A 16,507-nucleotide genomic window follows, 5' to 3' on the forward strand; every position below is an offset into this window, starting at 1 on the left:
TCGAAAAAGAGAAACCTGGTGCAACAGAATCCCTAATAATCGAATGACATTAGTAACATTAAACTCATTTATATTTTCATATTTACCGGTCAATAATCAAATGGTTAACCTGGTTCTGGATGTAGAAATATCTAGAGATGGCAAAAGATCAGGTTTGGGGTGGGAGATGACCCATTTTACAAAAATTCTCCTCGCTCTCTGCCCCATCCCCCGGACGCCTGCCCTATCCCACTATTAATTTTATTTTGATAAATTACCTTTTATCTCGATATGATTTTGTGTTTTATCACATAGCTCTTTTATGATTTAGAAATCTATATTTAACTCTCTCATGATTTACGTTAAAGTGCCATCATTAAACTAATAAATTGACAAATTCACCATTTCGCTACTTTTTTTCTTTTTTCCTTCTCTCTCTCTCTCTCTCTCTCTCGTCAAGAGAAGAGATGATTTTGAAAACTTATATTTTGGCCTACAAAATCTTAATTTTCTTCAAATACAAAAGAGATAGAAGAGAAATAAAAAGGAAATAAATAAATAAACAAAAAAAAGATGGAAGGGAAATATAAAACAAATAAATAAGAAACAAAAAATATCAAATGCTTTTTTTACTACAAATATCATTATAGGTTTTTAAACGAAATCTTTAATGGTATTTACTAGTTCTTATTTATCTATTTTTTATTTCAATTTCTACTTTTTTAGGTTTGGAGGAAAAAAGAAGTAATGAAAGTGTAATTTTATCAATTTATTAATTTGACTTTGACTTTTTATTATTGATCATTAGTTTTAATAAAAATATTAATGATGATACTTTAACTCAAACCACGAAGGAGTTGCATATAGGTTTTTAAACCATACGAAAGTTATATGATAAAGTACCAAACTACAGAAGAGTAAAAGTTTTCTCTTCTGTATTGGGAATATTGAGGGTTCAATCAACAAACAAGTTCGGTAAAGTTTTCTCTTTATTGTAAGCAGTTCCACCATTTTGTAAATATTATTTTCTGTTCTAATCAAAATTTAATTTTTACGTAAACAAACAATAAGAAAGAATTCTTCAAACCTTATTTTTTGATTACCAAAATGTTGAGTGGGAGCACCATTTGACTTTTATCTCGTTTTGAGAAACCTGCTTAGCAATTGACTCATCTCTTGTTAGTTTTATTTGTTAATTACCAAGAAATTAAGGCAGATCTATAAAAATCCTTGATACAACGACATGGGTACCTACATGTCGGCTGCCTTTTTTCTTTCTTAAGTGGGAGGTCTTAAATTCAGAGTTTCTTATTTATACCTCCCATTTAGAATCTCTCTACAGTATAAGATATGGTGATGATTTTGACAAGTTGGTAAACTGTGTATATTTGTCATGCAAGTGCGCATATTTATTTTTCCCATATATATGTGTTGTAGATAAATCGAACCGCTCGCGAGCGGCTCGAGTCGAGTTCGAGTTGGCCGAGTCGAATTTAAACTCGAACTCGAGTTTAAAATATTGAGCTAGTTAGCTCGCGAGATCGAGTATATATTATTTTTCGAGCTATTATATATATATTTTAAAATATTTAGCTCGTATAGCAATATTTTTTATTTTTTATTTTTCGAGCTATCCAAGCCGAGCTCAAGTTTCAAAATTATCAACTTATCGATCTCGAGCTCGAGTTAGAGTTCGATAAAACTAAGTCAAGGCTCGGCTCGATTAAACTAAATCTCAATTCGTTTCGATTCGTTTGCAGTCCTAGTTGTAAACTACAATATAAATAACGTTGTGGAGATAACTCACCCCAGTATTGTCTTTCTCCTCGCTTAGTTCGCCTCTCTGGCGACATTTAGCAGGAAGTCAAGACAGGATAACTCGAGCGGAGTAGAGCAGGGACAATTGATCTGAACAGTGTAATATTTTTTGAACGTTTTATAATTCTATATAAACTTCTTATGCATCCTTACAATAGAGGTGTGATATTTTGTTACTATTTATGTGAGTCCCATATGTAATAATTGTGTCTCTATTGTTAAATTTTACAACTAGTTCATGTAGAATTACACCTTATTCAAAAAATATTATATCATTCAGAACGGTTGTTATTAACAACCAATAACAACCATTGGTGCCATTAGTCCGCCGACCAAGAAGGTATGACAACTGAGTAGGGACACAATCATAATTTGCCATGGCCCCTACCAAAGTCCATCTCACCAAATTTCTTTTTTTTTTTTCCTCACCAAATTTCTACAATAAATCTCAGGAGATAAAGCAAATTTGTATCATATTACATGACGAAATTGTGAGCTAACTAAAGTTTTGCTCATGTTCCTTCCTGTACATGATCAATTAATTAACGTGTTTGTTATCAAAAGTTGCTCATACAATTTAGAGATCCTAAAAAGCATGAGGCGTTTAAATAGAGAAAACTAATGACATCCCTGAAATTTGAAGGTTCAATATGGCGAACCAGTGCAGTGAGCATTTATATCTTCATCAAGCCAAAAACAACTAATAGATATAAAGCCACACAAAACATTCATTTTTAGGCCTGTCAATCGGACCTAATGAGCCGGGCTTTGAGGAGTTCAAGCTCAGCTCATTTAATTTGAAACATTTTCGGGCTTCGGGCTAGGAGTTTCGGGTTCATAAATGTAAAGCTCATACTCAGCTCACATAATATTCGGGTTGTGAGCCTTAATCGGGCTTAGCCCAAGCTCACTTATTACCCCTTAATTTTCTTAATATAATTACTATAACTATTAAGTTGTAAAACTAATTTAACATTTACAAGACTATAATATTAAAACTAAACATGAACAAATAATAGTTCTTAAAAAGTATATAAACCAAAATTTTTTTCAACAATATTTATATTTAATTCGTTCAAAATGCATGAAAAATAGCAATAAAACATGCGATCATAAGCCAATACATCTTTAAAAGTTGAAACTTTTTTATAATCTTGTGATTTAAATCCAAATAAGATTGATGATTTTTGTGTTTGTAGACCAAAAAGAAATCAACCAATATTATGCCAATACAAAAATTTACTCAACCAATAAGAAAAGTTAGAGATTTAGTTATGCAATACTAATATTGGCTCTCAAGAAAGCTCATGAAAGAGTCTTTAGATGTATTTTTGTGTTTTGTAATTTATATCTATATTTAGCATTTAATAATAATATATTTGGATATATAATTATACATAATATCAAAATATAAATATTATATATATAGGTGATTAAAGGGCCGGGCCTATATCGGGTTTGAGCCTAATAACGCCCAAGCTCGGCTCATATTTAATTCGGGCCTAATTTTTAGGCTCAAGTTCAGACCGGCTCACTAAATAGTCGGGCTCATCGGGCTTTCTGTCGGGCTGAACGAGCCGAGCTTGGGCTGGCCCAACCCCATTGACAGTCCTATTCATTTTAGATTTTATCATTACACGTAGAATTGATATAAATTACAACAAAGCACTAGCAGGAGAGCTTATTTTTAGAGGCTTCACTAAGCCCAGACAATGGAATACCTTTAGTGATTATCATATATTAACACATATTGTATTACATATCCTTTTTTTTCCCCTAGTATTAACATATATATGGACCTTAACCATCGACCGACATTCATATAGGATCAAGAGAAAATTGTGTGTCATAAGTACGAGCTTTTAATAAGATTAGGTCAATTATCTTTGATGTAAATATAGGAGACAACTAGTACAGATTCAAATTAAGGGGCAGATAAAGTGTCACAGCAATAGCAGAAAACTCATTGTACCATATACTTTTTAATAGACCAGATTCTATCCTTCCACCTGTCTCCATTTATTTGCAAAATGTAAGTATTAATGATTTGATGTCACCTATTTTCAGCAATTAGGCCCCATTTCATCAATCAATATGACATAGGATGAAGGCATGGTAGGATTTTCCAATTCCATACTGATTATGCCTCACAACCTCATGGCCATCTGCATCAAATGCAATTTTAACCACAAAAGAAAGCAGTAGGTACCCACTTCATCTCATCCTTCATGTAAAGTTTTGGTCAAGAAAATTGCTGGAGTAACGTCAATCAACCTCTGTACCTCATCAGACCTTCTTCATCATTAGGGCCAATCCATCCACCATCTGAAAATAAATATTTGTCCAATACTTCGCAATATTGCTAATTAAAAGGTTTACCAAAATTTCTTGGCTACAAAATGTTTTTCTCCAGCACCAAAAAGCATCTGTAACTCCCAAATTGAGTTCTTTTTTTTTTTTAATCTATGAAGTATCCCTTTTTCTGATAAATAGACAAGAAGTTAAATCATGGCAGCATTTACAAGGTCAACTTGTTTACGTGCTTAGATATTTTTATTAATTCGGTCCTATAAAATGTTTTGAAAGGAAATAATAATATCGTTTCCATGTTTAAAGTATGAAAAAAAAAATTTCATGAATCTGAAAGCAAATTTTGTTCTACAAGATTGGCACTATGTGCTACTATTTCTCACTAGTTGTTTAGTAGACGTTCTAAGCAAGTACAAATTTCTCGGTCCTTTTTTTATGTTAAAAATGGAGAAAGGAAAAAAAAAAACAGTAGGAAGTGCTTTGTCTGTTGTTACTAAGGATATAATAATTAGTATCTAATCCTCTTGATAATAGAACTTTACTTTTTCTAGTACTATTTCTATAAAATAAAAAAAAAACATATGTTTACTTGAACCAAATTGGCGAGCTACATCGCTTAGTTTGCCCATACAAACAACTGAAGTATCATAAATTACGCTTGCGGGAAACCCAAAGGAGTTATTCAGATAGTAGAAAATTTATACAATGAAATTTTATTGAAAAATGAAGAAAAACTCCTTAATTTTTATCCCATGAACAACTTTGTCATTCCAAATCCTTGGAGTGAACCAAAATATGTTCAGTCTAACATAAGAAGGACTGAAAAGTTTAAGCAACAAATTTTCTACTGAAATGTGTAAAATGATATCAATTAATTAAGCAATGCATCACTCATGATTTGAGCTTAAAAGCATTTGAATCCCGGGGATTTATTAGTTGAGTTTACCGACAAAAAGCGATTAAAAAAATCACGATATGTCCACGCGATAGATATAAATATGTAAATCTCCAAAATCAAAGAGGTGGATCATCATTTATTTTGTGTCTGTCATATAAGTCATATAATGCTTAAAGTATAATTTTTCCTATTAGTTTTTCAACCTTACCCCATCTTTGTTAATTTTTTTTATCGTATATCAAGTACCTCCACCAATTTGCACAGACGAAACCAAACCAAAGAAAAATAAAACATAAAAATAAAGACTTTCATAATTACAAGCCCAAACCAACAAAACCATACTTCACAACAACACTGCAAGCAAGAATGAAATACATGGAAGAAGAGGTATGCTGTTAAGCAGTTATCGAAATATACACAAAATCAAAATCACTGCCGATGATCTTAATTAATTTTTCTGTGCTTTGAGAAGGTAAGCATCCACGTCTCTAGAGCAACTTATCAGAAAATCAAGATGGGAATGTGGGGTTGGGATATCTTCTCTTGCTTTCTCGTACTCTAGAGTCCATTTCACCATGTTTATATCACCTTGGGCAATTGCCTGGAGAGTGGCTTTGAAGCTCTTGAAATAGCTTGTAACTTCACCTCCTATAAGCTCAAATGTGATGGTTTTGTTTTCCATGTCAATAGCATCAATCTTATCTTTTGCAACCACAGGTGTCTCTGTTTTACCAAAACATAGGTCTAACTTTAATTGAAAATAAAAGTAAATATCAAAATGGTGGAATTAAAACAAGCAACCATAAGCCGGAATTCGACCACAAAATTTTTATAAAAAAATGAATAAACCGGTTAATTTGTTAAGGGCAAATAGTAATTTACAAGGCTATAAAACTATGTTCATCCTAGAGTCTGGTCATTAATCATTTGGAGTCCAAGATAGTCCAGCATAATTCGATATATTTCTCAGTAAACCGTCATTACTTAGTTTTATGGGTATCGTTTCATTACCACGAAAACTGATGAAATGATTTTTTTTTTCCCTCTTTTCTTAAAATGCCATTGACTGGAGTCATTTCTGAAGAGACGATGATAGTAGTAACTTTTAAGTCATCAAAGTTTCCTTTGCTGTAAAATTGTTTGCCTACAAATTTTTCTCAAAACTAAAACAGAGTCTTCATAAATGCTATCATACATTTGTCTGCTTTTTCTACTACAGATTAACTACTGAGTAATTACTTTCTTCACCCAAGACATTAGAACTATTTGCTTGCCAGTATTGTAAGAAATATCACAGTTGTTGTACAATACCAGTAGTCATTTTCTGGCCATATGAAGGCACATGATGTTTTAACTTCTGCCAATGTACAAAACACCTCCAATTGCTGAACTAACAATTGTGTGGCTGAAATCCTAACGCTTGTCTAAACAGACAAGACATTAAATTGTTCTTAATTGCGATGGTTGTTGTATTGCATCTATCAAAAACTGTGGTATATTAAAGCACACTGCCCCGGACAATTTTTTGATTAATTTTATCCAGAAATTTGTACATCAAAAAATCCAAGCGCTTGGACAATATGAGGAACTGATCAATCATATATTGGTTTCCCAAAAAATTCTATAAGATTACTCGTTTTGGGTCATTTTTAGCCTCTTTGTTAATGTTCTTAGTTTTTGTTTTTAAGCTTTTGAAATGCACTTGAAATTGGAGGAATTTTTTTTTCTTTTTCAAAGAAAGTTCTCTAATTCAAAAAAAAAAAAGGATATTTAGAAAGAGTGATTATCCTATTAAAAAAATATTTGAAATATCACAATAAACATATAATTCATACAACCAGTTTCGATCAACCGAGGAGTTTTTTTTTTTTTTTTTTTTTAAAAGGCAATACTATTGTAATATAGTACTTACCCATGAAATAGGTCCAAAGTCTGATAGAGCCAACACTCTTGCCGTCCCCCTCGAGCACTTGAATGCTTTGCAGTTTGTCAGGACTAATCTTGGGCATGAGGCTGGTTTTGTTCTTGTAAATATCAAATACCCTATCAGGAGATGATTTCATTTCTGTCTGGAGCTCAAGCTTACAAAGTTGAGCCATAGTTGTACTACTATTTTCTTGACTTTTTTGGGCTATGTAAAAGGGAAATAATTTGGCTAACTTGATATCAAGACGTCTGGAATGTGGCCTATTTATAATGTCAAAAGAAGAGTGTGTGTTTTATCAGATTCTTGTGCATTTGCATAGCTTTGGCTCAGGCAATGATTTAGATGAATCATTCCTTGCTGCTTTTGGGTTCGGAAAGAAGCCACAAGGTACAAACTAATTTCAGATTTTAAAAAACGCACCATAGCTTATCATAATGGTACCGCACTTTGGTACAACAGAATCCCTAGTAATCGAATGACATTAGCAACACTAAACTCATTTATATTTTCATATTTACCAGTCACCAATCAAATGGTTAACCTGTTCTTGATTCTGAAATATCTAGAGATGGTAAGTAGTCGGATCTGGGGTAGGGGAGAACCTGTTATTTTTATTTTTTATTTGAACTTATTTTTCAATATATATAACACTAATAATAATTTTACTAATCATTTTTTTTTAAATTTGAGCCAAAAAAATTGAAGGTAAAGTAAAGTTTAAAGATCACTTTGATCTTTTTAATTTATTTCTTCATATTTGATACAATATAGAATTTAAGGTAATTGCTACTATTTTTTTATAAACTTGCAATATGTGAAAAAAATAAAGGGAAATTTGCCAAATTGGTCCCTAACATTTACCAAAAACACTTTTTTAGTCATTTACATATAAAATCAGCCAAAATGGTCCTTCACATTTAAATTGTGAGCCAATGTGGTCCTATTGCTCGTTTTTGCTCATTTCTCCGGCTAAAAATAGCACGCCTCTCTCACGTGGTTATATTTTTAGGGGCAAAACCGGAAACACATTTCATTACCTGTTAAAAGTAAAAGGTGTGGACAACCACCAAAATACACATTTCACCTTTGGCCCTCAAAGTTTCAAGAAACCCTAAATTGCATCCCACCGCCACGCCCTCAACTGACTCAGCCGCCTCCTCTCTCGCTATCCCTTCTCCTCTCTCCACTGTCTGTCCTCCCCCTCCTCATCGCCAGCATTTCTCCAACCTCCGGCGAGCTCTCTCCTTCGACGATGATATTGATGCGATCGAGGGACTCGCAAGACGAGGGAGAGGATGAGGAAGAGCACCAGGAGGACGAGGAGGAGCTTCTCGAGCTAGAGCCCCGAATCGGATCTTGCCGGGTCCGGGAAGCTGCCGATGAGTTGTCTGTGGGAGGTGTTGAGGAGGCTCCCGCCTCCAACACTGTTGTCAGCGGCCAGGGTTTGCAAAGGATGGAGGGACACGAGTAAGCGGCTTTGGCGGGCGGCGGAGGAGCTGAGGCTTAGGGTTCCAGCTAAGGCCAAAATTGGATTCGTGGGATCGATGTTGCACAAATGTCCTGGACTTGTTAGACTCTCACTTAGAATAGAAAGGTTAGGACTTTCGGATATAAGTAAACAAGAACCAGATCTATGGATTCATCAAGCACATCACTTATACAGGAGAATTACAAAATAATTTTCGCCACCATTCGGGGATGCAATTCAGGTTTCTTGAAACTTTGAGGGCCAAAGGTGAAATGTGTATTTTGGTGGTTGTCCATACCTTTTACTTTTAACAGGTAATGAAATGTGTTTCCGGTTTTGCCCCTAAAAATATGATCACGTGAGAGAGGCATGCTATTTTTAGCCGGAGAAATGAGCAAAAACGAGCAATAGGACCACATTGGCTCACAATTTAAATGTGAAGGACCATTTTGGCTGATTTTATATGTAAAGGACTAAAAAAGTGTTTTTGGTAAATGTTAGGGACCAATTTGGCAAATTTCCCAAAAATAAACTAACATAATAAAATAATCATTTTACCACAATAAATTGATAATAAAAATCGCATCATTTTATCACAAAAAAATATCATGTTCATCAAATATCATATTATATATTATATATGATAATATCATAGTATTTATTTCATATTATACATATATAAATATATTACACAATTATCAAATCATAAGTGGGGGCTAAAGCAGGAGTATCCTCTCGCAACCTGTAATTAAAGTAGGGGGAGAAAATTCTCCCAGCCTCCCTCTCCCGACCTCGCCCTCTTCCCTACCCAGTTGCTTCCAGCAGAGCGATGCCTCCGTTGCCATCCCTAAAACTATCTTTCCACAGAACAAAATTGAGGATCTTTTCTGCTCATTCTTTTCTGCCCTTCTACTCCGTCATTTAGTACCAATGGAGAACGAAAATTATGGAAACTGAAAACATAACCAATACGTCAAAGTACCTAATGTTTTCTCCCAACAGTATGGCCAGAAGGGAATTGGATTAGAAGCTAGTTGGCCATTAATGGAGCACAATTCTAGATATCTTTCCGGATGATGAAAACGACAAAACGCATTTCCCTACAGGTAAAAAAAATGATGGAATCAAGTTTAAAGGAGCTGCAATGAATATAACCTCGCATATGGGAATATTTGAGGGTTTCAATCAACAAACAAGTTCCATGAAGTTTTCTTTTTATACTGCAAAAGCTATTCCATAATTATGCAACTTTAGTAAGTTTGAATAATAGGGGGTTAGCCAACTCCCTCCGGAAGAGTCGACCACCACATTAATTGCGAAATGAAAGATCAAAGGTTCAAACCCGTCTAATTTGATAGTAGCTCAGTTTCCGTCAAGTTCCCTCGACTCAATTGAATCACCCCTCTAGAATAAGCTCCCCCAGTAGGAGTAGAACTAAGCTAGGTTAGACTTAGTTATGCAGACTCACTATTCTTTTCCTCGTCTGCTCGATAAAATAACTTCAATTCCAAGAATCATTTTCAGAACTGATCCTGCAGGCAAGTGGAAAATTGTGGTGGCGTCTCTTCATAAACCGGCTGATCACTTCAACGCTTTTTGGAGACGTATCAAAACACTTGAACTCTACCTCATTTTGAACTTTAAATACATGCTTTACAACTTTGAAGGACCAAACTTAAAATGAAATACAGGTTGTGTTTTGTATAGTACTGAAAAAAGAAGCACAACCCATTCCCTCCCAAATTGGATGCCTCCAGTTATCAACAAAATTAAGAGTAAATACCAATTTAACAAAAATAGTGTGGACCCACTGTAAAGGTAAGGAGACTGGGTGAAGTTTAGCACAAATTGGGGTTGTAGTTTGGCGGCGTTTGCGTTCAACAAAACATCAGTGCAGTGGCGAACTACAGATGACATGAAGCTCAAAACCAAACTGTTCAATTCAATGGCAAGTATGCCATTTCATAGCATGGCCATCATCTACATAGAGAGGAACATCAGTTGATCAGATCTAAAATATAAATATTCCAATTTGTTGATGCCTGTGTTTGTCTATTTATGTTACATAATTAGTTGAATGGTCATATCTCCATCTAGTGCGGCTATACTAAAACATTCTCTTGCGCATGCGGCAACAAAACTGTTGTGTATCTGGGTCAGGTGTGAAAATACAAGCTCAAGCTACAAGTCTCACTTCTTTAATAAGGTACGTGAATCATTTCTAGAATTGACAAGAACTGAAGGGGTAGACAACATGTTTTCCTTATCTGGTGGATCGCCGCTTTTCTCGATGCTTCTTTCATCTTTTTGCGATGTAGTGGAAGACGATGCTCCTTGTATCTGTACTGTTAAGCTTCCACCTAAAATTGAACGGTATAGATATGGTAAGCATCTTCGCAACAAGTGTTTTGGAGCATGTGGGGTTAGGGGAGAGCAAAAGCACAGGCGAACTCAAGTTTCTGAGAAGCAAAAAAGATGTTACTCTGATGCTCACAAACTGTAAGTGCTAGTCATTTTAAGAACCAGTTGATTTTCTTAGTCAATTAACCTGTCCATTTAAGTAGTTAAAATGAAATAGATGGGACTGACAATAGCCAGAAAGGAGATGAAGAATAGACACACCAGGTACAGAAAGCAAATCTGAAGAGGATCAACTTGCCAAAAGCATCAGTTTTAAAGTTACCATTGCGAAATAATCAGTCACCAGTAATTTATTCCGGCATGTATTGCTACAAATGGACAACCACACTACAATATAGGCCACGTCAGAAATAATAATTGTGAAGATTAGCAAAACAAAAAGCGATTCACTTGGAAAACTCCAAGGGGTCAACAAAATGTCCCTGAAGCACTATAGCATCACAGATACCTTGATGGCAAGACAGCCTAAGTTATAACATTGTTAAAAACTTGTCCTTCTTTCATCAAGTAGTTCTTTGGCTAGAAGTCAATTAATTGAGTCAATTGACTACATGTTTCTACCATGCATGGTTGGATTTTAGAAATCATATAGCAGATGGAAGATGTCTTATACCTAGAACAAGAGCAGCTCCAATCCATCCATTGACACCCCATCTCTCTCCAAGAAGAAACCATGCAAATGCAGCACCCCAGACCGGCTCCAACCCATAGATTATTGCAGTTTCTGTGGCTGAAACATCTCGCATGGCCGCAATCTGTATTATAATGCTAGGTGATTAGATCAAGACTAGCTAGCAAAACCTGCTTAAAGTAGAGAAGAACAATGATCTTTGTTTAAGAATCACCAATACCAAATAAGCATATATTGGTTGTCTTGGTTTCAAGGATTTATTTATTGAAAAAAATAAAAAGCTAAATTTTGCAACTATAGTTCACGATCAAGGTCTTTTCTTTAAAATAAAATTCATCTAAAACACTTCAGACAGTCAAACCAAATTCCATACCTATTAGTATTATCTAATATTGCAGCAGAAATCATGTAGTGAATTATTCTGATTTCTACCAATTAGAAATTGTAACAAGAATTGTGGTATGGAAGTGGTAGAAGAAAATCAATAGTTTCTCATCATGGGAAGTAACATCTTATTAGACAGGTAGGTTGAATCATCTACTCTTGGACTGAGACAGAGAGCACTTGTTTTGATAGACGAGACAACAGATATGATTGATGGAGTAAGAAAGAGAAGGAATTGGATACCATTACCATCACAGATTGAAAAGACAAGACATAACAAACCGAAACATTCCAAGGCAAGATGCTCAAGAACAACCAGTACCTGGCACGCCCTGGAATAGCCCAAGCCTCTGATTCTGCATTCTCCAATTCAGCTTTTATTTAGGTAACCCTTGCTTTTCGTCTTAGTTTTCTTGCCAGTCATTTCAGCAGTTAACTTCCCCTTCTCACAAAGTTATCATCTGAGGTAAACATCTAGTTCCTAAATTTTGAAAATATGTAGGAAACTCCTTTGTATATTTATGTGACCAGAGTAACATAATAAAATGCAGGAGCTAAAAATATTTCTAACTGCAAAATAACAAGTAATTTTTTCTGATTAAAAAAAGGTTTAACATAATGCATATACTAAAATACTTTTGGTTCTTTTATGAATACAGGGAAAAATACCATTGCCGCTTCTATTCTTATCAGATTAGCAGTAAACCTTTATTTCCATCTAGCCCTCCTTTAAATACACAAGGAAAGAGTTTATTTTTCAGTTTAACAGACAAACTTTAGACTACAACAAATAGATGAGTACACACAATTACAGAACAGGATTGCATAGATGGAACCATATGGAAAGTTGCTCAAGATATGAGCACAAAGGCATGCAAAAGAAGAACTTTCACAAGTAAACACTCAAGGTAGAAAACCAATACTTTAAGGTGGCCATACCTCTACCCATAGACATAATCCTGTGGAGACAACACCAGTATAAATTGCAGGTACCCATGGGAATGCTACCATCCAATCCGCAAATTTTCCCCATGTCCAGGATGATGGATTTAATGCTTGAGTGCCACCAGAACAAACTCCAAGGACATACCAGAGTGTTGATAAAAAAGCAACCACACATACCTAAAGGGAAAAATGTCCCAATAATTCATGTAAACTGAAAATACAAAGCCAACAGATTGAGGTGGCACTGAGAGTAATTCAATTCCTTCTAAACTAACCTCATATCCGAGGAGAGGTAAGAGGTTCTCTTTGGTAGTAGCTCTAGAAATATGTTCTGTTCTTAGCATGTGAACCCCAAAAAATACGGCACTTAAGAAATTCAACAAGTCCCCAACCTGAAAGGTCACACCAAACTAGTGAGTACTCTTGCATGTCTGTCTTCTGTCAAATGACAAATAATGGTTTCCAGTAAACATATTCACTTGAGAAGTCACACTTGCATGTAAAAATTTTGAGGAAGCAAATAAACCAGGTAATGTAGAAGACACTTACACAAGGAGGTGAGCCACTGGATTCTAGCATTCCGACTCCTACTATAGACATGAGGGCTCCAAACCAAATACGTGCAGGGATCTTCGATCCTAGGATACCATCAAGCAAAGGAACCACAATCACCTGAAGAATTGTACCAAAATTTTGGAATGCTGGCTTATATATCTATCAGTGTCAAAATAAAATGGCAAAAAATTTGTGAATTGAATGAGATCCTTGCATATTTTCTTACAGTGAACATTGTGAGGAAAGATGCCCGTCCTGCACCCGATGTCTGCAATCCAAGGGCTTGCATAAGGTAGCCAAGGCTGACCCAAAATCCCAATTCTATCCCAGCATTCCGGGTTTGAACATCATCTCTTGCTTTCAAAACAAATGGCGAAAATGCAATTGCAGACAAAACAAATCTGACAATAGTGAATGTGCCAGGATCAATAAATGCTTCCACTTCTTTCACTATAGGAATATTGCTAGCTGCACAAAAGAAATGATGATATTAGTTAAGCACAATACCAAAGGCCACAAAAGAACTATTTGCTACACAACAAATTTTGGCCTCATTTGTCAGCCTCAGAAAAACTATGAAAAAGCAAGCATCATAGATTCATAAGGCTTGCAAAGAATTAGAGAATGCATTTGCATACTATGATCCCAGCCATTCGCAAGCCATTAAGAAATGTTTCTAGAACAGTCAGAGCTCTTTCTCATCACATAGGATTGAAGAGAATCTCTACAGTGTATTTATCATATACAAGTGACGCGAAATTCAGGAAAGTTTACATAAATGAAGACATGTTTATGTAATTAGCTTTCTGTAACGCGAAATGATACAATTGAAGATCTCAAAGTAACATGGTAAACAGTCGAAATGAAAACTCAACTACAAAAAACATTCTTTCTCAACCAAAGTTTGATTCAACATGTACCGTGATTTTCTGAAATATCTCGGTGTGACTCCTCTTGATGCTCTCAAATGTCATTATTAGCTCAAAAATGAGCTCCACTTAAAGATTTCCATCCTACGTTATATACATTCTCCCTCTAACAAGTTCAAATAAGAATCTAGAATTACTTCAAGAAAAGCATAATAACGACTAGGAATCTTGGCCTATCACTCTGTGTATGGAGATCAGTCATCCTTTCTCCGACAACATCCACCTCATAGATCATCAAACTCAAATCAAGATTACATTTTTCCTTTTTTCTTTTACTAGTATTTTTCCTTGAACCGACACAACCTACCAATTTCTCCTGACTCATAAGCACAATATCATATTTTTGCATCATAGTAGTTAATTCATTACCTTAAAAATTAGAGTACATCTTTCCTACTGATATATACTATCATTTTTTGATTCATGACATGTGGATAAAAATTAAATTTTAAACTCAAATTTTACATAATTATCGTTGATCTAATAATGCTGCTACTGTGTAGGAAAGATTAATTCTAAAAATTAACCGTTAAAACTAGAAAAGATTTTCAGAAAAGTTTTGAAGAAAAAACTGACCGTAAATTATTGTGATGGCATTGAGCAAGAGAATGCTCCTCACTTTCTCCGATGCGAATAAAATCTTTCTCCATAGCGCTTTCCGTTCAAAGCATCGACTTTCCGGCAAACTAACGCCTTTTTTAGATAAGTCGGGCTCCTTTTCACTATTTGAGAAATCGCCATCTCGAAATTTAACTAAGAATTTTGGCTGGCGTGATTGTTTCTGCTTAACGCTTGTTCCATGCGACGTCGTAGTAAGTTTGTTATCCGTCGGACCGGAACTACTACGGTGGCAAGTGAAAGAAGAAAAGAGGTGAAAACGACGTCGGTTCGGGGAATAGTAGTGACCGAGCTTGATTGCGTGAAACGGACATGAAGGTGCAGCCATGGTAGAACGGGGTGCAGCCGCAGGTGAACACAGACAGATTTCTCCACGCCTTATTTTTTTTGTATATTTAAATTTGGAGAACTTGAGGGGAAATTGGACCAGTGATGCACTGACGCGTGTACATTTTGTTTTGGGATGCAGAGTGTGGAACTTTACGTGGCGAGTGTTGATTGGATTGTTGTAGGGTCGGCAGTAGGTGCAGAAGAAGACGGAAATGGTAGAATAGAGATCAAAGAAGCCTGTGTCAATCTAAAGATTCAGAGGTTTCGTTCTCCTTAGTATCACAACGTTGTCCACGCCCGTGACGTTGAACTTCCAGATTAGGATATCTTTGTTTGAACTTCAAGATTAATTTTCCGTAAACACATTTTTTTCTTAATTTTTTTTTATATATCAAATCGTTATATTATATTTTTTTTATAAAAAAAAAAAGCTTAAGAAAATACCAATTCAAGCGGACTCTTAACTTCTTATATATTGTTTGTGTGATATTTAGAAATGCAAACTAATCATAAGGAATAGCATCAAACTAAATAAGTAAATAACGTGAGCGTGTATATTGTATAATTAAAAATATCAAATTGTGTTTATTAACAAATGCTATCGGAGCTCTCAAATTAATCTCGAAGTGAAAAAAAAAAAGTTTAGTATATGACTGTATTCTTTTGAAATAAACTAGGGTGAGGGGAATTGAAGTAAAAATTACGATAATGTATGAAATTTCGATGTAAAGTGGTAATCATAAGCTACATTTTGCACACCCATATTCTATTGCTCTCTATATATTTGTCACGTTAGGTACATATATTGTATTTCGATAGAGTTGATATTACATTTTAAACTACTCGTGTAACAAAAATTTTACATTCTCACCATATAAGAAGTTTTTTTTGGAGTGAGTAATTTCTTTTTTCTTTTTTTAATTAAACCGGATTGATTAATACTAAGTTCACGATTCCTCTATTGCAAGAAAAAATGCTTTAAAGGGATTCAACATGAGATTGATTTGTTACCTCCCCAAAAAAAAAAACAAAAACAAAAACAAAACCCAAAAAAGGGAGAGAGAGACATGAGTTTGGTTTGTGTGATGTCCAATTTGAACTTGGCTCGGGCGACACACGCCGATTTTATGGAAATTGTAACTCATTAAACCATGGCATTCAATCTGGGCTCAAGGCTCTTCTTACCCGTTCTCTTGAGTTTGTAACGCTGTCCATTGTTGCCCAATTGACATCTAAGTGTTATTTTTGGGCCCATTTATCGCAAATTTTGAACCATTTCCAAATTTTTGAACCA

At 34.9% G+C, this 16,507-nt stretch overlaps 2 protein-coding genes across 2 annotated transcripts; both read right to left on the reverse strand.

Annotated features, from left to right (window-relative positions):
• Nucleotides 1-5,291: 5,291 nt before the first annotated feature.
• On the reverse strand, nt 5,292-7,240 carry LOC113718748 (MLP-like protein 423). Its single transcript, XM_027243659.2, has 2 exons — nt 6,918-7,240; nt 5,292-5,728 (listed from the first exon to the last, which is right to left on the reverse strand). The coding sequence occupies exons 1-2, from the start codon at nt 7,102-7,104 to the stop codon at nt 5,454-5,456; spliced, it is 462 nt and encodes a 153-aa protein (XP_027099460.1). The 5' UTR covers nt 7,105-7,240; the 3' UTR covers nt 5,292-5,453.
• Nucleotides 7,241-10,334: 3,094 nt separating this feature from the next.
• On the reverse strand, nt 10,335-15,506 carry LOC113718949 (uncharacterized). Its single transcript, XM_027243884.2, has 7 exons — nt 14,842-15,506; nt 13,563-13,804; nt 13,331-13,453; nt 13,057-13,173; nt 12,776-12,958; nt 11,435-11,576; nt 10,335-10,760 (listed from the first exon to the last, which is right to left on the reverse strand). Exons 1-7 carry the CDS (start codon nt 15,209-15,211, stop codon nt 10,591-10,593), a joined length of 1,347 nt encoding a protein of 448 aa, XP_027099685.1. The 5' UTR covers nt 15,212-15,506; the 3' UTR covers nt 10,335-10,590.
• Between the last annotated feature and the right edge of the window lie 1,001 nt (nt 15,507-16,507).

This window comes from Coffea arabica, chromosome 11e (genome assembly GCF_036785885.1).
Source record: "Coffea arabica cultivar ET-39 chromosome 11e, Coffea Arabica ET-39 HiFi, whole genome shotgun sequence".
Classification (NCBI taxonomy): Eukaryota; Viridiplantae; Streptophyta; class Magnoliopsida; order Gentianales; family Rubiaceae; genus Coffea; species Coffea arabica.

What these genes read in the sequence shown, in the direction of transcription:
- LOC113718748 (XM_027243659.2), bottom strand. Translation starts at nt 7,104, where the DNA reads ATGGCTCAACTTTGTAAGCTTGAGCTCCAGACAGAAATGAAATCATCT. An exon ending in ACTTTGGACCTATTTCATGG is followed by an intron (nt 5,729 to 6,917) that starts GTAAGTACTATA and finishes TTGGTAAAACAG; the next exon opens with AGACACCTGTGGTTGCAAAA.
- LOC113718949 (XM_027243884.2), bottom strand. Translation starts at nt 15,211, where the DNA reads ATGGCTGCACCTTCATGTCCGTTTCACGCAATCAAGCTCGGTCACTAC. An exon ending in GATTATGTCTATGGGTAGAG is followed by an intron (nt 11,577 to 12,775) that starts GTATGGCCACCT and finishes ATTATAATACAG; the next exon opens with ATTGCGGCCATGCGAGATGT. An exon ending in TGGAGCTGCTCTTGTTCTAG is followed by an intron (nt 10,761 to 11,434) that starts GTATAAGACATC and finishes GTTCAATTTTAG; the next exon opens with GTGGAAGCTTAACAGTACAG.